General features: G+C 36.0%; 1 protein-coding gene across 7 annotated transcripts in view; it reads left to right on the forward strand.

The window, feature by feature from the left end:
* LOC145669686 (protein Fe65 homolog) overlaps positions 1 to 23,316 on the forward strand; it is a 748,169-nt gene that overhangs the window by 654,709 nt on the left and 70,144 nt on the right. For all 7 annotated transcript variants that reach the window (XM_081737961.1, XM_081737963.1, XM_081737962.1 and 4 more), the window contains one exon: positions 20,477 to 20,671. In XM_081737961.1, coding sequence (XP_081594087.1) covers positions 20,477 to 20,671 — 195 coding nt within the window. The remainder of the gene's footprint in view (positions 1 to 20,476; positions 20,672 to 23,316) is intronic.

The raw sequence follows: 23,316 nt of genomic DNA on the forward strand, positions 1-23,316 counted from the left end.
AAGCATGGTTTCTTATATTCGACAGATTTATTACCAATGATTGGATTGGTCTCACGAATTTGTTGTAGTTATAATTGGCATATTTTCACGAAATAATTAGAGATTTTCACGATTTTGTGGTAAATAAGAATTCGTAATTTCGTTATAAAAAATATGCGTAAAGCGGGATAAAATCGGTGAATAAAAATTCAATGTAAGAACACTATTTTCTTTGGCAATTACAATTAGTTACCTTTTACTTCACCTTAATTTCCACTCATCAATCACCATGATATGAGCTTATGAATGACTATATTAAACAATATTTGAGTTTTTTTAAAAAAAATAATACTAAGCATCCTCATTGAATAAAAATATTATTTAAAGAAAAAAATAAACACACACAGAGAGAACATTAATAGAAAAAAAGTAACTTTAGTGTTGACTGTTTACTTATGCAAATAACACAAGCATTGTTTCAGTGTTTTCTGGTGTTAAATTTGTTCTTTTGTCAGTAAGTATGTCATTTTTAAGAAGAGAGAGCCGTCTCTATATCAACATTGGAAACTGATATGTACATTAGTTGGAGACACTTTCCAGCGATTTCTGAATGCTCATTTAACATATCCCGCAACACTCTTTCCACACTATCTATTTCACCAGTAGATACCGTTTGGAGCTCGCATGTAAAATTTCAAAAATTCATGGTGGTCTGTTTTCTCAAAAAATGAAAATTTTCATCTCATTGCGTCGAGAAATGGTCACTTTTGCGTAAATTTCGTGGAATATCGGGACTTGTTGCAAATTTCGCTAATTCGACAGAATTTCGCGTTTAATCACGAGCGTTATATGGCCTAACAAATGGTGAAAAAGTATATATTTTAGATACACAACGTTTTCGCACAAAACTGCTACATTTCATGTTTCCGAGTGTCACCAAAAAATCGTGTCTCTAGCAATAATGGAGAGAAGATGAAAAGAAGTTAGAGAGGTTTTTCCCTTTTCTTTTTTATTTACTACATTACGAGTGCTCCATATGTCTCCCCTTCCTAATTCTGCATACATCTTGTCTATAATCAAATTCGTCCCATACTCCATTTAACATGCTCCTATTAATCTCTGGAGAAGCATTCTTGATGCAGGCTTCTAGTTCTGTGAGTTCTGCTTGTAAGGGAAGGACAAACGTAGAATATTTTAAACACACACACACACACACACACACACATATATATATATATATATATATATATATATATATATATATATATATATATATATATATATATATATATATATATATATAGGATGGAAGGAAACAGAAATACCTGGAGATTCGATGTTGTTCACAGCTGGCTCTTCTGCCTTGAATTGAACCAGAAAATTGCACTATAGGTGGTCGTTCTACCACTGAGCCACATTGCCCCCACATTTTATTAACCTGTGGGCATATATTATATTTTGAACGTACGGTACAGTACTTTGCATAACCTAAATTTGAAAATGAGAATGGATTGTCCTGATAGATTTGTTAATTATTTAGTGGATTCATGGCCACGCAGTACATATCAAGATACAAAATTACACAGTAGATATTATATTACAGCGCCATTGTTTCTTTAATTATGATGCACTTGATAATTGTTTTACCGTACAGTATTCTAACAGTTATGACCATGCACACCAATGTTTATGTGGAACGTAAATTAATACTAGTTTATGGCTTCTTAGCCGCACATTTTCGAGAAGTTAACAACCCGTAGGTAATAAGTAAGACAAACAGTGATTCCATATTAAGGATAATGTTGCCGAAGCATTATTCTATGGAATTGTATAATAATAATAATAATAATAATAATAATAATAATAATAATAATAATAATAATAATAATAATAATAATAATAATAATAATAATAATAATAATAATAATTATTATTATTATTAATAATAATTTGAGAAAACAAAAGTACCAGTGTCACATATACACCACGTCAAGGAGTTTGGTTTATATGGCGTAATATTTACTCAATATTTAAATTGGAAGAAGAAGAAGAAGTAGTAATAGTAGTAGTAGTAGTAGTAGTAGTAGTACTACTACTACTACTACTACTACTACTACTACTACTACTACTGAAGATGGAATACACGTGTATCCTTGGGACTTAATTTATTGCAGAAAACCGTTTTGTTTTTTTCGATTACTTTTTTACTCTATAGCGATCCCTCTTAAACCGGGATTGGTTGTTGATTTTCGGCCACTTCCCGTTTTAATAGGTATATTGAAGTAAAGATAGACCAGTGGTTCTTAACCGCTGTGTCGCAACACACTGCTGTATCGCTTAATCTCATGAAGTATGTCGCCAAATTTTAGAATTTAATGAACCAATCAGTTAGATTCAATTTCGAGATAGACTGTACCAGTCAGCGCCTCCAGCGGCAGCAACAATGCCCAGTATTACATGAAGTCACTATTTTATAGAAACGTATAATATTACACTATTTTAAGTGGCGTATGTAAGGGAGGATTCGTGGTTTTACCCCCCCCCCCCTTGACCAAGCAAGATATTATAAAATTATGTCGTTACATGATATCTACTCCATAAAAAGATATGAGATTAAGTGCTTCAACTCCCCTTGATGAAACTCTGCGTACGCCACTGATTATTATAATTTATATATGATTTTAATTTTAAAAAAAACAAACAATTGTGTCATGGATGTTATAGGCATACGGTAGTGTGTCATAAGTAAAAAAAAAAAAAAGTTGAGAATCACTACAGATAGACACCTGGAAAGCTTAATTGAATACAGAAAACTGCTTCTAGCTATCTATTTACGACTTTCATTCTATGATGATCAACATTAACACCGGAAGTGGTTAATTTCTGCTACTTTCGGTTTGAGTAGAGTTAAGAGAGATGATAATATTTATTCTTAGAACGCTAAATCGATTCGGAAACACTGCTTCTCGCTCTTTTATTATTTCTGCTCTCTGTAGATCAATATTGAAACCGGAAGTTTTAATAATCTTTTATCACATCCGGTTTTAGTAATAACTTAAAAATAGAGATGAAATGTGTCTTGGGATGCTTAAATCAATTGCAGAAAACCGCTTCCCACTATCTGTTACCGTTTAGCTCTATTGTGAACAACGTTAAAACCGGAAACGGAAACGGTGAGTTGTACTACGCATAAGCGCCGACGCGTAGAAAACAGGAGGGTGGGGTGGAGGAACAGGATCAATTACAGTAAAGTTAAAAGTAGACGTTTTATAGAGACTGTATAAAACCTAAGGCTCATAGGAGTCAGCGTAGAATGAGAAAAAAATCTGCTTGTACCGGAGATTGAACCCAGGTCGTCCAGTTTGTTGGTAGATTTTTTACTGACTATGCCTCGGACCAAATTACCGTAGGCTATACTTCTGAAACTCTTGCATCGTACATAGGTTATACTTCTGAAAGTGTCTCTCTTCCTCTCTCAAATAAACTAATGTAATTTCAAAAACATTTCTATACTCCGAGTCACCCGAATTAGCGTATGACATCAGCCAATAAGCTCGCAGTGGGCTGTTACCAAATCTTCAGGGAGGAATCTAATCATTCATAATTGTCCACAAATACGAACAAAATCAATTATGAATGATTAGATTCCTCCCTGGAGGTTTGGAAACAGCGCATTGCGAGCTTATTGGCTGATGCCATACGCCAATTCGGGTGACTCGGAGTATAACTACCGAATTCGAAGGTGTTGTTATGCATTCTCTTCTACCGTAATAGATAAACAGAATTTTATATTTTCATCGAGCGTTTAGACTTTGGGGTAAGTTACAACCACCAAATTGTCAATATCATGTGTGCAAGAACTTTGATTGGAGTGGAGCTTAGTGCCTTTTTCAGCACCACGGCTATGTAAGACGTAGGCGTATAGTTTAAGGTAGAATTCGAACCACTGTAATGTATCCAAAATTTCAAAGCTTTCCTGCCGGGAATCGAACCTGGAACTCTTGCACCAAAGGCACGCCTGCTTGGCTCCGATATAACGCACTGACTTGCTATAGTATCAAGTAACCAGAATATTCACATCGAGGTATCTTCAGTTATATGAGTACATAGTAAATAATGTTTGTTAAGTGAGGTTTACTTTGCCATCGTAAGTATGGCAACACTGACAAGAAAAGAGGCGTAAAACATTCTAATGAAGTAGTAAAATGGATGCAACGTGAACGTGCATTTGCTTATTCCGTTTTTTTCGCTCCATTCCCACTGAAAACATCCGCTTCTTGTATTCTGTTCTGTGACCTTCAACCGACAGCCCAAAGGGATATGAAAATGGACGGAAGATGGAACAATACGTGCTTGTCGTGTCGAAGGTTAACTAACCCACAAGGGGCTTACTTACCTCAAAACATAGCTTCGGAAGTGTGTCAGTGTCCCGTTCACTCAGATAAACAAAACAATATTCTTGGTTACATTACTGGATATTTTTTTCTTTTTTTTTGTTTTCTTAAATCAACAGACAGACACTGCAGAAGGAAAAGCTGCATTGCCAATACAAAGTTGCAGCGAAATACGTCTGCATAATTCAGAAAAGAAACTGGTTACTGTTTATTGGAAAACTGAATTTGCTAGAATCTAGCAATGTTTTCGAATAAACAAGATATGTGTATGATCCCTAGTAAGACTATTTGATTCATGTAAAAAAAATACACTGAAATGTTGAAAAATAAATGAAATTTTTGAGTTTTACGTCCCACGATTATGCCGGTTAGGCTAAAGGAGACGGTGATGATGAGCAATGAATGAAATGGTGGAATGAAGAAAGTGGGAGAAAACGTGAGAACCCCGAAAAAACCCACGGACACGGTGTTTGTCCACCACAAAGTTCACTAGGCGGGGGCTGGGATCGAACCCGGGAGCCCAAGCACCAGAGGTGAACGCACTACTACTGAGCCACCGCGGCCTCTCGGAAATGTTGAGATGATATAATAGGTCAGCGTTTGTCAAACTGTGATTCTCTTATATTTTCTTTCTTTTTTTTTTCTAAATCGAAATGATACCTTTTTTCACAAAGTTGTTTGGTGTCCCGAAAAAACGCAAACAGGGCGTTTATCAGAAACCATAAAAAATTAAGGAAAATTTAATACTATTCCAAAAATGTATGTTTACTGATTCATTCCCGTTCTGCCCAAAGGCCCTCCAGCACTTTGTAGAAAATATTTTCAATGATCTTATCTTTGGAGACATGCATTTTATACGAGAAGGATTTGTTTTTAGCAAAATGCAGCACCGAAAAGCTTGACTGCTACCGTGCTTTTATGCAGATCGCAACTCATGTGTATAATGGTTGTAGTAACGAGGGCGAAGACTAAATCCAAACCGTCAAAATCCAAGGACAATTCTGACGAAAAGGACAAAATCCAAGGGACAGAATCATAGAAGTATATATTAGATGTACTAGTGCACACCCTATATAATTATTATTTTTTCCTTCAATTGTCACATATTCTAAAATGTTATCTGTATTTTTTTTCAACCGAAATAACTTTCTTTCTTTTAAAATACTGAAAACCCAGTAAAACGTAAAAATGTTATAATAAAAGGGCAGATTGGCTTTAATTAATTTCACATACACCCATATGAAAAGGTCTGGGTACTCCTATTTATTTTACATTTAATACATTTAAAATACGTTTAGCATATTACTATAAGACCAGTCATTTGCATTACGAAAAGTAATTGTGATATTGTTAATTTGATTTTTTTAAAATTCTTCCTTGTGAGGTAGCATATAGCACTCTTTTATTTTGAGTAACGTATACGTATTTATATTTATTTTAATTCTGAAGTTCTGATCAAAAATTTTTTAACGGAAAGATCAACATGTGAAATATACACTTACTATACGGTAACAGTCTTACGTCTTTTATTTGGTTTTCAGTATTTACAAAAAAAAAAAAAAAAAAAAAAATCAATAAAATGAATAATTTCAGATAACATTTTAGACGCATAAAACTTGAAGAAAAAATAATCACCCTTTTATTACGCTGCGCCTATGATTCTGTCGCTTGAATTTAGTCCGTTTTGTCCGAATTTTCCTTGTGGTTTGTCCTCTTGAATTTTGTCCTGCATTTGTGATAATCTGTTTAGTAACTTTAACAGAGTCTGTAAGAAGAATTCAGTTTCATCCTACATTTTATGTTATTCCACTTGTTCTTCTCGGAAAAATGTCTAGAATACAGTTCTTTATCAGCAGTGTTATTCATATTTACTTTAGTAAAGATGAATGTGATTTAAAAACAAATACCTGCAGGAAAATGAAAATTGATTGAATCAATTTCAAGAAAGCCGCTTTACATTATAACTGAAACTAACATAAAATATACCTCAACTTAATTTGGTATAATATAAAGTTATTTCACATCAAGATTTTATTCATTTTCTCAGTAGTTTATTTCCAACATATTAACACTCGCAATACGTATAAGGTATCACAGTTCACATCCTCAAGACATGTTTGGCCATATATTAAGTAAACAATGCAAGAGAATGCACAAGGCGAACCGTAAGAAATAATCTTAGTGTTCTACTTCACAACTCCCTTTTCGGCATCACCTTATCAGCTGATTTGTCTTCTACACATAATTCTGTACTAAATGCAATAGTATCATATACTTCTATTTTTAGGACTATATTTATACTGTCAATGTAAATAGCAGCAATTCAAAATATCAATACCACATACTGAAATACTTTTTTTTTTTTTTTTTTTGTGCAGAATTTCAATCAAATCAAAAGGTTAGCTAATCGGGAATAGGGGAAATCTTTTATGCATTCCCTTGCATTGTTTGCCTAATATGGCGAAATATGTCTTGAGGATGTGAACTGTGACACTTTTTATGTACTGCGAGCCTTAGCATGTTGGAGATGAACTACTGGAAAACTTAATAACATTTTGTTGTGAAATGACTTTATATTAGATTGAATTAAGTTTGCTTTACGTTCGTTCGTTTCAGTTACCATGTCAAACGACTTTCTTGCAACTGAGTCAGTCAATTTTCCATTTCTCTGCAAGTATTTTTTTTTTTTTTAAAGAAAGAAAAGAAATGACATTCAGTTTTACTAAAGCAGATGTGAATAACACTGCTAATAATAGATTTGTATCCTAGTAATTTTTCCGAGAAGAACAAGTAGTGTAATATATAAAATTTATGATGAAACTTGAAGAAATAGTTATTCTTCTTACAGAATATGTTACAATTACTAAAGAAAAATTCTCTTGAAGAAATCCCTTCCTGGACAGAATTCCCCGTTTCGAAGATTAGGCAGAACGAAATTCCCGTTCTGTCTAAAGATAAAATCATTTAAAATATTTTCTCCAAAGTGCTGGAGGGCCTTTAGGCAGAACGCGAAGACACCGGTTTACTGGTTTATGCTCAAAACACTTAAATAAATAAATAACAATAAATTTTCTTTCGATGGGGACAAAGTAGGAGATTTCGTAGAACATTCTAACTAATGAAAGTATTTTCACTTGCAAAAAGTTTGAGAATAGGTTGTATAATTATTAATGCATAATTGTAATTCACTGAAATGCATCATGTAATTAAACACCTACTTTTCCGGAGATGCGTTTATTTAATGTCGACGACATCATTTCTACCATTGTTCGTGTTAAAACGAAAATGTCAGTTTATTTTGATTTGCATCGTTTTTGTCGGTCGTTATTCTCAAAAATAGAGCTTTAAAAATAGCATAATACCTTATTATTTATAGATTATCCATTATGGTAAAAGTAGTATTAAGTAATTCGTATTTTTAGAAGAAATAACTTACGTAATCCTTTCACATCGAGCTATATTTTAAAGTTGATATCATTGTTCGTGTATTACGACTAATTTGTAGATTATGTAAGAAAAACAACCCCAAAGCTCAAGCTACTGTCAAAGACGTATCTAAATAAATACAGCTTTTAATAAGAACCTCTGTATTTTGCAATCATTTTATAGCTGTTTTGTATAATAAAATCTTTTAAATAAGGCTGATAATAGCTGCAAGGTCATAAAAAAGGGATAGGCATTTTATTTATTTATTTATTATTTTTTTGAAGTTGGTTGGGTGTCTATATCAGCGATGAAAGCCGATGTGCGGGCTACACATCACCCAGCCGTCCATTGCTTTCCTAAACTGTAACTCCCAAGATGTTTATTGCTATCCAATTTTGCAATTGTATTTCATATACAAATACTAGCACAAGTCCAAGAGTGTCGATTTTTCTGTAACTTGGGGGGGGGGGGGCATTCAGGTATGTGTGTGATTGCAGATAAGGATCTAAGAAGGCATATATGTGAAGATTTTATGTCAAATTGAATTCATATTATGCCAAATATTATATGTTCATAAAAATACATATAACAATAAAAAGTACATGCAAAAAATAAATATTCATTAAAATAATACATGGGGGTACACATCAGTATTAGGGTCTCGGCCCCCCACTATCGGCGCCCTTGCACAAGTCCCCGTTCTTCGCACGAGGAGAATAAGGTTTAGTGAATACGATATTATAATATGTATACTGTTACGTGTGTAGCTGCTTATGCCACACTTCCTACATTATTGGCAACCTTCTGCTGGGCCGAGTGATTGAAGATGGCGTCATGGAGAGAGCTCGATGTCCCGTTTCCCTTTCTTTCTCTCTGTATGTCAGGTGTCAAACTCAGAAACATGTTTAATTATTGTATATATATATATATATATATATATATGATAAGTCCAAATACCAAATTTCATGTCTCTAATCTTACTGGATTTCGAGATATGGATATCTGATTATAATATAAGCCCAGTTTCGCCTTTGTTCTTTCCACTCCAAATCCTTCCACAGTAATACCTTACGCCACGAAAGACTTTTGTACTGACCAAATTTAAAGTAGGCTATCTAGCTTAAGTAGTTTGTCTTAGGCGTTAGTCAGGACTTCTTTTATATAAAATGTAATCTTTCTATTTCGTAATAATGATTTTGACCGTTCAGATTTTCCTGATGATCAGGATGTATGTTGAATTAACGCCACCGTTGAAAAATCTCGTATTTTATCCATCAATGCTTAAAGTATTGTGAACAACGCGTAACGCAGGTGCAGTTTAATGGTATTTGCACCCTTCGCATGGCTGGTTTCGTTCCGTCAGGGAAACTTTTGTCGGCAGCTGGTCAGTGAGTGAGTACTAGCAATCTTCTCTCACTGTTTTTCTCTCTGTTTTTTTCATTATTTCAACACCACCAGCCCTCTCGCTTTTAACCTCAACCATCCAGAAAAAACGTATTCAAGCATACCTTTGAATATTGCACCTGCTAATGAAGGTCTCGAAGGGTTTTGCCTAAGTAGGAAAGGTGATGATCATATTGAGATAATGCCCATTTTATGCTGCTTTGTTGGACTGTAAAAGCGAAACTTCCTGACACATGGACGCCCGCAGGGAGTGGCTGATATAAGCGATGTCGCGAATATACACACCTTGTGGCACGGCACGTGTGCACATAATAATTCATGTAAAACGACATTAAAGCACTTTTCATACACTGAGAAAAATCCGTTTTCCGGACAACGGTATATTGTACAAATATACGGAATCCTCTTACTTACTACAGAAATCAGTACGAAGCATACGCTATCCATATGCTACATAGGCACTGACCTTAGTTGTTAAGGCACATTGTCATGTTAGAAGAACTTGTAACTGTCATTAAAAAAATCTTGAAACCCGATCTTTCTATTTACTATTTACATATTACAACTTCTTGAAAGCAAGAAAAGTATTTCCACCCATGCAGCACTGCACTCTAGTGAACAAACACTGAACCTCCTCATTAAAAACGTGTATTTTGGCACACTCCCCCTCCCTGTCCAAAACAATCCGTTGTTTCGGAAGCGGCGAAACTGGTTTTTCCTTTATATCAACGGGAGGGCGATAGCATGTAGCAAGCAAGACGTCCCAGAAAGTTCCACATTGTTCAACTCCTTGCAAGATGAAAAAAAAAAAAAAAAAAAGTTGTGTGCTTGTGTGTCCCTTTCAAGATTATGTTTACATTGTGAAATATGGTAGGGTTTCAAGATTTTTTTAAATGACAGATACAAGTTTTTCTAACGTGACAACGCGGTCTTACATCATGTCGTTGCAGGATGTCTGATCCTGACCACTTATATTGTTTCATACGGTAAGTACGTACAAATGGAACAGTTATACAGAAAGTATTATAAAACATGCGTTTTCAGTTATATGTTTGCTGTACGTTAAGTCCAAAAAGTACAGGATTTACAAATGTAACATACGATTTTACATATATCACACGCATTTTTTGTCAGTGTACCTTAAAAAACTACCATATATATATATATATATATATATATATATATATATATATATATATATATATATATATATATATATATATATATATAAAAATGAATAGAATACATACTGTAATGCATAAGTGAACAAATGTAGTGCATTTTTACCTGTATACCGAAGAATTTGACGTCCCTCGAAAATGTAGAAGTGAGCAATTGTCGCCTTGCCCGAACTTACGAGCAGCCATACCCCTACGATATACAGTAACTTATGAAGGCCAATCCCATGGGACATGGTCAAGCTTAGCTTTCTAGTGCACGAGGCCTCGGGTTGTATTCCCGGTGGGAGAACCTTGAAACTTGAACGCATTACGTATTTAACCTTAAACCGTGTTTCAACGTTTCGTATATTCTCGATGTGGAAAAGAGTCGCTCAACTCTTAGCCAAATCTAACCAATGATCAACTCGGTGATAAATTGTCAGCGCATAATTTCCAGCTCCACTCTTTTAGGTTTTATAGACTGATTTTCACTATGCCTTAATTCAAGTAGTTCTTCAATTGCCTCCTTCTAAAATTTTGTGATCCCACCGAGAATTGTATCCAGTTTGTGCGTTCTAGCCACTAATACATGTATGCATAATCAATCCTGTGTACAGGTTATTTGTTTAAGGAGTTCAGAGGTTACCTTCTTTTCCGATTTATTTTTTGTCCCCTTAAATAAAGATCATTTAAATTTTTAGTAAAAGGAGATTAATTATTTGTTGATGTGATCGGGGAAGAAAAGAATAATACTTATCACTCATTAGCAAGAAAAAATGCATAAGTAGCCATTTGCCTACTACGTATCTACAGTATATTTGCCGAAAGACACATTAGGGTTTGTCTATTTACACAAATGCGAATATCTGTATACATTGATTATGCTTAAAGTAACCCATTTGGATCCTGCAGCTACTGAGTCACAATTTAAAGGTAGGGATTCTTCTTGGTGTAGGACTTGTATTCAGGGGTAAAAGTGGATCTAAAAAGATAGGAAGACGAATGACGGCACGTCGTCCCCCATGCCTATCTTTTCCCATTGTAATTTCTTTAGGAAGAGGGAGACGCCACATATATTTTCTGGAAGTGTGGGGACGGCGTACCTCCGTATTCCCCCTCACTTTTTTCCCTGCTTATATTACGAACAATCTGAATAAAATTGCTGTGCTCTAGTTTTGAGTAAGGTTTTATTTTCAAAGAATCACGGTTTAAAAAAAAAAAAAAGTATTATTATTATACCGAACAGTAAAATATTTTACTACATTACGTTAGTGAAAACAAGTGATTCATTTTCTCCTATTCTGCAAAATTTAGATTGGTTTGTTACATTCTTTGTGGGTGAGCAGTATGTGTCTTAATAGAATTTTAATATCTACATGCGGTCACTCTGAACGCCATATACTTTCTTCAAATTTCGCCACTACTCTTGCATTCTGTGTTATTTTCACGTCCAAATCATCGTGACAACAGATGAGTGTAAATATTTAAAATTCTTAACTTTATTCAATCTTTCTTCTTGTAGCCTTACGTTCCCCATTTCCTTCTCCGTTAAACTTGACATATTCAGTTTTCTTTTTACACTAATTTTTAGGCCTCTACCTTCCGAAGACTTCTTCAACTCTCTATTTTCCTTTCAATTTCTTCCCTGTTTATATTGCGGGGCCGCGGTGGCTTAGTGGTGCCTTCCTCGCCGGTCTAGTGGCTAAGCACGTGCACCTTTGGTGTACGAGGTCCCGGTTTCGATTCCTGGTGGAAGAACCTTTGGAATTTTACCTGTCCTGGATATGTATGTGTTGTGTTTCTGTCGAATTTTGTGAACGTTAAAGAAACCTCGTATATGAGGAAACTCGGGTGCTCAGGTAACTGAGGTATGATCGGTTGATTAAAAAAAAGTGATAGAGCGTTCACCTCTGGTGCATGGGGTCCGTGGTTCTATCCCAGCTCACAATCACCATCTCGTTTAGCCTAGCCGGCATAATCATGGGATGTAAAACGTAAAATATTTCCTGTTTATATTGCGTATTACAATAACATAACTTAATAAATTCTACTGTATAAAATTATTATGTGACATAATGTTATCCCATTTGCCTAATAAACGTAATATGCCACCCAAGATAATCATTTGCAGTTGTGTCTCACTCAGGCTAAGGATCACTATTTTCAATAAAGCTCGCACTCTCTAAAATTCAATCGCGTTCGTACTAGCTTAAGCTTGCACTAGCTCTGGCTCAGGCTATGTCCTTAATGAAACTCGTGCTCTTTAATCTATTGAGCTAGTAGTACTCATTAATATATTGGTATTACTAAGAGCTCATTTTCGCTATCCTCAATGTTTACTCGTGTTCACTCGTATTCAGGATTTGCCTCGCTATCTACTCACATAGGACTCATGCTGATACGAGCGTTTGCTTGCATATTGGCCCCAGGAGCCTGGCTCGTGATTTTAAACATCTCTTCACGCCACCAATGGCTAGAATTGCGCGGTGTTTATTAAGGACGTATTTTTGAAGTAGTGACGTAACCCTAAATATTTACTAAAAGTCAATATACTAGATACACACGCACATACACACACATCAATTTTCAAAGAAGGAAATAACTGTTAAAACTGGAGATGACAGAGCCAAAATAAACTGATGGTTTCATCTTCCACTTTCCTGTTTGTTTGCAAAGTGGTTAGTGTTCTCTGCAGTGTGAACATTATACATATGGCAGTTCTCCCTATACATAAATACAGATGTACCTATATTTTTTTCCTAAGTTTGCAGATACGAAATCAATAATGTGTATATGTGTGTTCTGAGGTTTTTGCAAGTTATGAAATCAATATAACGGGCAAACAAAGTGAGGAAGTTACTGGCTGGTATGTATGGAAATCGTATATCTTTTACCTCTCGTTTTAATTACTTTTCTCACTTTGCAGAGAGACCGCTCTTCATTCAACACTTCATCAATGCCTCTCTCTCTCTCTCTCCCGTTACTAAAAGTGGAAAACAATGAAAAAGGAAAATGATAAATGAGGCAACTGTTGTATGTATCTCTCTTTCTACATCGTATTTTCAATTACCTTTCCTGAAAACAGTGTTGAAAGAATGTCTGTAACGACGCTTGTGGTTGTTCTGAAAGAGAGACTGTGCAAAATTTGTTTAACAAAAATTACTTCGGCTTCATTATTCAAACTCTTTACATTGCTTCACCATATAATTAAGTGGTAAAATGTTTCATTGTATCTTTGTATACATTGTTTTTCTGATAGAAATTGTATAGAGAATATATAAATAGCAGAAAGACCTTCATGTTATGTAATTATCAATTTGCATAAAGACCACAGCCACACACACATAAAAATAAAAGTTCTGTGCATCGGACCTCAGAGTGTGGGTTGGATGTATTTTGTTACGCCGAATCCAAATTTCAAAACCCCAGGACGAATGACCGTGTCAATTTTATTTTATGGACGAAAAACTTGGCGATTTTGAATAGGGAAGACACGTGTTTTGTTATAAAACCAAATTGACACAGTAAATCGTTCTGAGGTTTTGTTTAGATTCGACGTAACAAAATATATCGAACCCATATCCTTGGCTCCGACGCACAGAACTTTTATTTATTTATTTATCTTTCTTTAGTATGGCTGTTTAACGTGTATCCCTACCCAAAATCGCTAACGATTTTCGTCTATTAAAAAAAATGACACGATCGATTGTCCTGGGATTTCGAAATTTGGATTCGTCGTAACAAAATACATCGAATTCATACCCTGAGGTCCTGTGTGCAGAACTTCTTTTTCTTCTTCTTTTTTTTGAGTGTCGGTGTAATGAGTGTTTACAAACTCTTCAATATACCAACATCATGTATCCTACCAGTTATACAACTCAGCAAATAAAAATAGCATATTGGGTTGCATAAGTTTTAGGCATTTGTGCAATAAACTATTTTATTAGTCAAGAAATTGATTGAGAATTAGCGTTAGGGATACTATTTATGAAAAACTGTAATAATGTAATAATGCCTACATTACTGAAATATTAAGTTGAGCACATCAATTAAATTCTCCTATTACCTATATTTACTTAAGGAGCTGCTATTTTTTCAGAAAAAAAATACCATAGCTCCTCAGTAGTAAAGCGTTTATAATTGTCCTGGTTTCTGGTAAGGGTTCTTCATTCGATTCCGAACCACATAAGATTATGGATAGCATTTTGTCCTTTATTTCTTGTGGTTTTCGTGTATCCTCCTTCAGCGTTTTCCCAGGGGACAGCGGTGGCTCAATGGTAGAGCGTTTACCTCTGGTGCATGGAGTCCTTGGCTCAATCCTAGCTCGCGCCAAGTGAACTTTGTGGTGCGTGTGCGTGAGTTTTCTCGGGGTTCTCCCGTTTCCTCCTACTTTCTTCATTCCATCATTTCCTTCATTTCTCATAATCAGCGTCTCCTTTTAGCCTAGCCTGCATATCCGTGGGGCGTAAAACTTAAATGTTTCACTTTTTAAAAATTTAATACTATACCTATTACTTATGTTTACTTAAGAAGCTGCTATTTTTTTTCAGAAAAAATACCGCAGTTGCTCAGTATTAAAGTATTTACAATTATCTTGATTCTGGTAAGGGTTTTGCATTCGACTCCAAACCACACAAAATTAGAGATAGCATTTTGTCCTTTATTTCTCGTGGTTTTCGTGTCTTTTTCTTCAGCCTTTTCCTTTCAATTCTTTTGTTATTATTTACCAAGGTAATGGTTAGTGTTAATTACCGAAATATCAAAGTAATGGATTGGAATCTGATGGCTGGACATTCTGACTTCTTTTCCGGAGTGGTTCCTCTGTTTCACAATATCGAATGTTGAAATGGGATCTTTACATATCGGTCCATTTCGATTTCCTTTCATTTCTTTCCCCATTGTTGTTATAGATTTATATAATTCCAGGTTAAATTGATCTTCGAAGCTGTATGTAGAAGTTACTGAAATAAATAAATAGACCTACTTGCAAATACGTCACCTATCCCATTTACTTTGTGGAAGGCATAATCGTGGAATGTTACGCGAAATTTAGAGAGAGTAAAAATAAAATAAAATAACTTTATTATTCGCATTTCAGTGATAACCTGAAATTCTTAAAAAAAAAAAAAAAAAAAAAAAACGTGTTTGTTGTATAAATGTTGCAGTTTCTAATTTAAAAGCTTAAAATCCGGGAATCAGGACTGACTTGGAGTTAGGCTCACTACCGTCGAAGAGATTCGCGCTCATTAATCTCAGTGAGAACTAGGCTACACCAGGCTTACACTTGCTCGCCTCGAACTCGGGCTAGTTATACCTTCAATGGGAATTACGCTAAGCCGATCACGCGCCCCCATTTGTCTCATTGAACTCACGAAGCTAAAGACTTGGGTTTAACTCACTTCAAATGGGGCTAACACTTGCGCGGTCACTAGTGTGATTTGAGCCCGCACGAGCACTCACTAACCTCATTGGAGGACGCACGCTCGAGTACTCTATCTACTTGTAGCGCTTGTATTTACACATTCACACGCTCAAAAGGGAAGTGGCACGGCGTTTCAGTGGTAGAGCGTTCACCTCTAATACGTGGGATTCCTGGTTCGATTCCAGCTTGCGCAAAGTGGGCTTTGTGGTGGATATACACCGTGTTCGTGTATTTTCTCGGGGTTCTCCTGTTTCCTCCCGTTTCATTCATTCCATCATTGCATTCATTTGTCATCAACACCGTCTCCTTTCGCCTAGCCTGCATAAACGTGGGACGTAAAACTGAAATATTTAATTTTTTCTCGCGCTCAATAATATTGATTTGAGGGACGAAATTCGGACTTGAGAATTTGGATACCTGGCCGTTAAAAGTAGAGGTTTTCTTTCCATGATTTACTTGGAGACATTAAGTCGCTTTTGAAAGACGTAGTTCTCTAGATGAAGCTGAAGTTACTTGGATTGTTGCTTTACAAGGGGGATTTGGTTGAGAGCTAATTCAAACAAAATCATGTCGTTAGTATGCGAGTGATCCGTGAAAGGATTATCTATGGTAATAGAGCGGGAGGACTGTCTAATTGAGACTAGTGTTTGGAATAAATGGAACATATAAGCTTTACCTCAAACGACAGTTTGCTGGTCCCTAATTTCTACCGTGTAACGAGTGCTCAATAGTTAAAGTATTACTTTTAGAATAAAACAAAGAAAGAAAAAAAGGTATCTCGTTGAACTCAGAATCAAATTCCTTCAGTAAATGCATTACTTTAATTATTGTTCTCTTTCATTATTATAACGAGATTGTGTTAGTTTTTCGGCTCTTTTATAGTTTGATAGTTACCATGTGTTGTTTGGTCATGTAAAGTCGGTTAAACGTGGCTATTACTTGTTTTTTTTTTTTTTTTTCAAACAACGAAATAGTCAGAGCGGTTAATTGCTTGTAAGGGGAAACCGCAAAAATCTGTGTTAACAGGTGTGTAAAATTGGGATCTCATGGTTATATTCTCCCCATTTCTCGTGTACCTATATGTTAGAAACTTTTTTGTGTTGTTTTGTGTTAAAGTTAATGAGCAATCTGCTACACTTTTAAAATGCTTTTATCCACACCCTGCACATTTTACAAACTATGTGTACTTTTTGTAGCCCAAATATGTAATGGTACGTCAGTTATCAAGATTTCTGTTCTCTCCATCATTTCATTCATTCATCCTTTTCTCCCCTTTCTTGCTCCTTTTTTCCTTTGTTTTATTTTTTAATTTGGTAAGAATACACTTTTGATACTGACCATGCAATACATACGAACACCTCTAGCAGTGCCTCAACGGTAGCCTAGCGTTCACCTCTAGTGCATGGGGTCCTTGTTTCGATTCCAGCTCACGCCAAGTGAACTTTGTGGTGGACAAACACCGTGTGCATGAGTTTTCTCGGTGTTTCTGCCGTTTCCTCCCACTTTCTTCATTCCACCATTTCATTCATTTCCCATCATTTTACTGTCCCCTTTTTAGCCTAGCCAGCATACTGTAGGACGTAAAACTCAAAGATTTCATTTTCATTTTCATTTCATTTCAATACCCAAAGACACTCTTTATACTATTGATTTTCGTAGTAGAAGTACTTCGTTTGATTTATTTATCAACGTTCGTCACGAAGGTGTAGATTTCTGTGTTATTGCGTTCCTGTTGAATGCTGTGATGAACATTATTAAAATATTTGTTCAAGCAATCGTCCTTTCAGTATTCGAACAATTCTCCTTTTGTTTGAATAATTCTTCAGCGTGTTATTATTATTATTATTATTATTATTATTATTATTATTATTATTATTATTATTATTATTATTATTATTATTATTATTTTGATTATTCACTTATCTATTTGAATAAATTTTATGTGAAACTTGTACCATTTCCTATTCCGAACACGGTGTATTCCAATTTTAAACATCCGATGTCCTCCAACTAACACTAAGCCAATAATAAAATTAAATATAGCCTGATATCTATTTAATGAATAAGAATGTGCACATGAAGGCTTGTGCTGCTGGAAATTTGCATGTAAAATTGTGAGGACGATTATATGAATGCAGGTGAACCTACATTAGGAAACCGGGTGTGACCAGAAGCGATAAAACAGCAGGTAGACTTCTTGTGAGTTGTAACATCTCAATACAAAACACGTATGACACCTAACATAGTCCACACTTAGTAGACGGCTATTTGAAGCGTTCGCAAAGCGTTTTTATTTCTCATGCGTACGATTGGAATACGCTGACGATGTATTTAAATGTGGATGGCTAATCACAGTACGCTGCAACACGAAAGCGATAAAAAAAAGGAGAAAACGTCAGTTCGAGCGTATTTGATGCGTTTCGGAACAATAGACCGCCTGCTGTTTAAAAGATGTCTAAAGGAATAAAAAAAAGAAAAGACGTGTTGCCATGCCAGGGGATTTTAGCAAGAAATAGCTGCTTGGAAGATGCTTTATGCAGAGTATTGGAACTGTGCTATTATAGACCTGGACCTGGCAAAAAAGACCTGGAAACCCTGACTGGCTCACAGTATGATTTATAACTCTGGCGAAAGTAAAATTACCCGAGTAGCCACCTAGGTCGCATTTGCTGTGGGGGGTAACGCTTCAAAAACGCATTCTCAAATAGCCATAGACTTACAGGGCGGTATTTGAAGCGATCGCAACGCGTTTTTATTGCTCATGCATACGCTTGGAATACGCTGACCATGTATTTAAATGTGGATCTAATCACAAACGCAAAAGCAATAAAAACGCGGAGAAAACGTCAGCTCGAGCGTATTTGGTGCGTTTCGGAACAATAGACCACCTGCTGTTTAAAAGATGTCAAAAGAAAGGAAAAAAAGGAAAGACGTGTTGCCAGGCAAGGGGATTTTAGCAAGAAACAGCTGCTTTGAAGATGCTTTGTGCAGAGTACTGGAACTCTGCTATAAGATGCTTTGTGCAGAGTACTGGAACCCTGCTATTATAGACCTGGACTTGGCAAGAAAGACCTGGAAACCCTGACTGGCTCACAGTATGATTTATAACTCTGGCGAAAGTAAAATTACGGAGTAGCCACCTAGGTCGCGTTCGCTCTAGGGAGTAACGCTTCGAAAACGCATTCTCAAATAGCCACAGACCTAATGGCTCACTTGTATAGCTTTACTACTAGTACTTGATTAGGCTGTAGGCACTAAAACTACCCATAGTAGTAAAATATCTCGCACAAGAGGCCTACATATTTTTGCTGCATCGTGACCGGGCTGTTAGAAGGGCCGGCGAATCCATATTATACACACACAGTGAACACGGAATGTATTAAGTTACAAATAGGATTCAAAGTACCAAAAGCGTTCAATGATCCATTTTGTTGAAAAGAAAAAGTCGGTGCTGTTAAAATTCGGATGGACAACATTAATAGACTAGGAAAGTTACGGGCCAGTACCATGAGTAAATATCAAAAGAAGTTGCCAGTATGAATAAAGCACAATTCGTAAATGAAACTGATTTTTGCAGTTAAGTAATATGATCCTAAACGATATTCTGTTCAGACCATGTTTACAGCACATAATGCAGAAAAATTAGAAGTTAGCATATTCAAACAGCACATCCGACTCGTGTACAGAGGTAGGTAAACGCCAATTGAATCAAAATATGCCAGGCTTGTGATATGGTATTTTCAATGAACTTAAAAAGTTCGTTACTGATTTCTCTCTGTCTGTTCTTTGCGAACTTTTCAATTTTGAGTTATCTATTCGACAGAGCATCAACAACTATCTGAGAAAGAGTTGTTGATGGAATTTTTCGCGTCATTCTTACCGTCCCCGAGATATTGGCCAAAAGTGTCCAATTTCGGGAGATTTAAGGATTCATATCTTGGGAACGGTAAGTCATAGAGAGACGTTATTTTGCGAGAAACAGAAGAAGGTGCGGATAAAAAGATTTACTTTTACATGTAGGAAAAATCACAGTTATCCTTTCCACGCCATCTCTCCATTCTTTTTAAGTTCGTTCTGGCAATGCTCTTGGAGCATTCTCAGCTGGTTTCTTCTTGCGTTAGGACAAGCATCGTTGCCTATCTGGCTGGTGTACAGAAATAAGTACACGCAACTTGAAGAAAACATGCCAGACTTTTTATGTGATATATTTTCTTCGTATAGTTAGTCTTATGACATTATTATAAAGTGTTAATTTTTGGTGAATTGGGAAGATCGTATGCTCTTTTATGTTTGGAATATTAGGTCCATTTCCTGCACCGAAGCTATATGAAACATGGACCTGTAGCTTAATGTTGAATCCTAATCACGTGTACTCCCACGAGGAATTGAAGCCAGGTCTGTAGCAGCAAAGACGAAAACTACCAACCGTTAAAGTACAATGGACCGTAGATTTATTTTCTAGCCTTCAGAACGCGTACCCCGCTCATTTTATCGGTAATTTCCTTACTGGTTCATTCTATTCAAATTTGAATATTATTCAGAAAGGAAAACCATAAAGTAGCATGCTTTTCCTGTTATGTATATTATTTTTTTGTCAAGTAAAAGTTCTAACTTGCAGAATCTTGATTTAACAAGCAGATTAGATATGCATATATGATAACTTACCTTTTTTCCTTCTGTTTTTCTTCCAGGACCAGTGAAAGTAGCACTACTGCGGCGTCTCTGGACAACACTCCAGCTGAACAGCTGAATGGAAACACTAGGAGTATGGGGCGACGACCTGTGGACCTCTACTCTCAGCCCGAGAGCAAACTACGGGCCAAACCCGATCTCATTGAGAACGTGGAACAGAGCCCAAAGAAGTGCCATAGTGGGAACAGAGAAAAGTAAGTACACACACTAATTAATACTCACGGTTACGAACAAACATACAAATGAAAGTATTAGTTGCCTTGTAGTGTTAGTAGTGGTCATATTTTTTCTCCATAATTCACTCATACATCTCTATATCGTATTATCGTGGCTCAAACTCGGTTTTATTACTGCCAATGAGAGTAAGTAAAGTTGAGATAGTATCTTAATCTTTAGACGTTGCTTACATCACCATCACCGCGCAAAGTTGATCAGGATGCTGCTTATTCTAGCTTTGAAACAATGTATTACGCATTTTTGGAACTGAACATATTAGCAGATTGAAATGAAATGAAATGAAATCTGTAAGTTTAACGTCCCACGGTTATGCCGGTTAGGCTAAAGGAGACGGTAATAATGAGAAATGAGTGAAATGGTGGAATGAAGAAAGTGGGAGGAAACGGGAGAACCCCGAGAAAACCCACGAGCACGGTGTTTGTCCACCACAAAGTCCACACGGCGCGAGCTGGGATCGAACCAGGGACCCCAAGCACCGGAGGTGAACGCTCTATTAGCAGATTGAAGTAGTTTCTTTTCTTCCCTGATTGAACTGTTCTAGAGCTATATAAGCTTGATCAACACAACGGGATAATAATCATTCTTCTTCTTCTTATAATAATAATAATAATAATAATAATAATAATAATAATAATAATAATAATAATAATAATAATAATAATAATAATAATAATAATAATGATAATCGTATATATTCATGTTACTTCAAAATAATCACTTTATATCGCAATAACTATTTGAACTTCTTTGCTTGGAAAAATGCAAAAATGAAATTGACAAATTTTAAGAATGTGTCATTGCAAATATTCCTTTTACACCATAAATTGTAAAATGCAAATTGAACATTGGAAAACTGATAAATAAGTTTCGTTCGAGCCATCTATGGTCACATTTTTTTTTAGCTTGAAGGATTTAATCAAACTTTGTGTCTTTAATATTTTCGAGTTTAATTCATTGGAAACACTATACATACGGACGGAATTCGATTCATTGGAAGTTTTCTTAAAGTCTTATTGCAATAGGCATGTATGTATGTATGTGTATGTATGTGTCTGTATATCTGTATACAGTATGTATGTATGTATATATCGGGTGTTGCAAAATAAGTGTTACAACGCTTGGGAGGTGACTCCTGCCACTGAGACAAGAAAAAAAGTTCTCTTGAACTTTCCGCTATCGGACATAGTTTCGGATCTACAACGTGCCGAAAGCGAGGGAAAATGACTTTCGGACGCCAATAGTTCGGAAACTATCCAACGTAAAGAGGGCGGGTAAAAAATTCACTGAAAAAGTCATACCTGCTGTATTGAATTTTGCATGTTTCAGAATCCTATCATGCACGCGCAAGGGATTCCCCAAAGTAACGTAGGGATTCCCGGATAATCCGCCAAATGAAAATTGGTCTAAATTGATATGAATTGATAGGGTTTCTACCAGGTAACAATAATTCGTTTGTATTAAGTCGATATCTGCAACAAATACAAAATGGCGGACACCTTCTTGCCCGTTGTGTGTGGTTGCATAATCGCCAGGTACGGATGCTGGCCAACAGTGACGTTCTGAGTATTAAGTGTATCGAATTTGTACTCAAATGCTCTAGAAAGACATCTGGAGTGTCGGTAAAGCACAACAGATGAAGCAGGGTGATCACATGTGTGGAAATACTTAACGAAAAATGCCCAGAAAAAATGTACTCATACTAAGTAAACGTGAGTTCAAAGCGTCGGAAATGTAAGGATTAGCGTAAATAACATGAAAGCCATTGCCAATTCACCAATAATATTCCCTTAAACCGATGCAATATGATCTGCACGGTTGCATACCAATAAGGATGCAACAACTGAGGCCAAGTTGAAATTGTGCAAGGGGACTCACAAAGAAACTAGGTAAACTGAAGGAATGTCACTAGTGGGATCGCATGGTCGATATTGAAATGTGGTGAATGTGTGTGTTGATATCGACATGTAGTTAATGGACAAATGTCAACATGTCCCACTACTGCTGGGACACCGTCTCACGTGGAAAAACTAGGAAAATAACGTTGTACATTCTGCTATTACATCTGGTGCACTTTTTGGTAGAACGTAACTAGAACACGATTGTATCAATGACTCTCTTTGTTTGGGACATTGTCCCACAGTCGACACATATGAAAAGAAATCTCTTAATCCATAGTTCAAATTCTGATAGAGCATGAAAATAACAAACTTGTATAATGTCGCACGTCTCTTGGGACGTATGACGTACTCAAAATATAGGAAAATACCTCCAGAAATTCGTGTCTTATACACAGTACACATGCCAATACAAAGATGATAATGAACCAATTTAGCACACATAACACTACAGCTGGAACACCATACATATGGAAAATAAAACGACATGAGAAATAGAAAGAAACGTCTTAAAACTCTGATTGTTTACAACTGTGCAGTAGGAGTAATAACCTGAAACACACAAGCATGTCGGGAGGCTGTACAAGAGCGCTTGCCAAACAAAGTGGGTACTCCTCAAAGAAATGAATACAATGAAAGTGAGGCTTCCTCGAGCCTCAGGGCTAGAGCGTTCGCTTTCGATCGCGTGGTCGCAGTTTCCAATCCTA

Source organism: Thermobia domestica, chromosome 14 (genome assembly GCF_964235325.1).
Source record: "Thermobia domestica chromosome 14, izTheDome1.hap1.1, whole genome shotgun sequence".
Classification (NCBI taxonomy): domain Eukaryota; kingdom Metazoa; phylum Arthropoda; class Insecta; order Zygentoma; family Lepismatidae; genus Thermobia; species Thermobia domestica.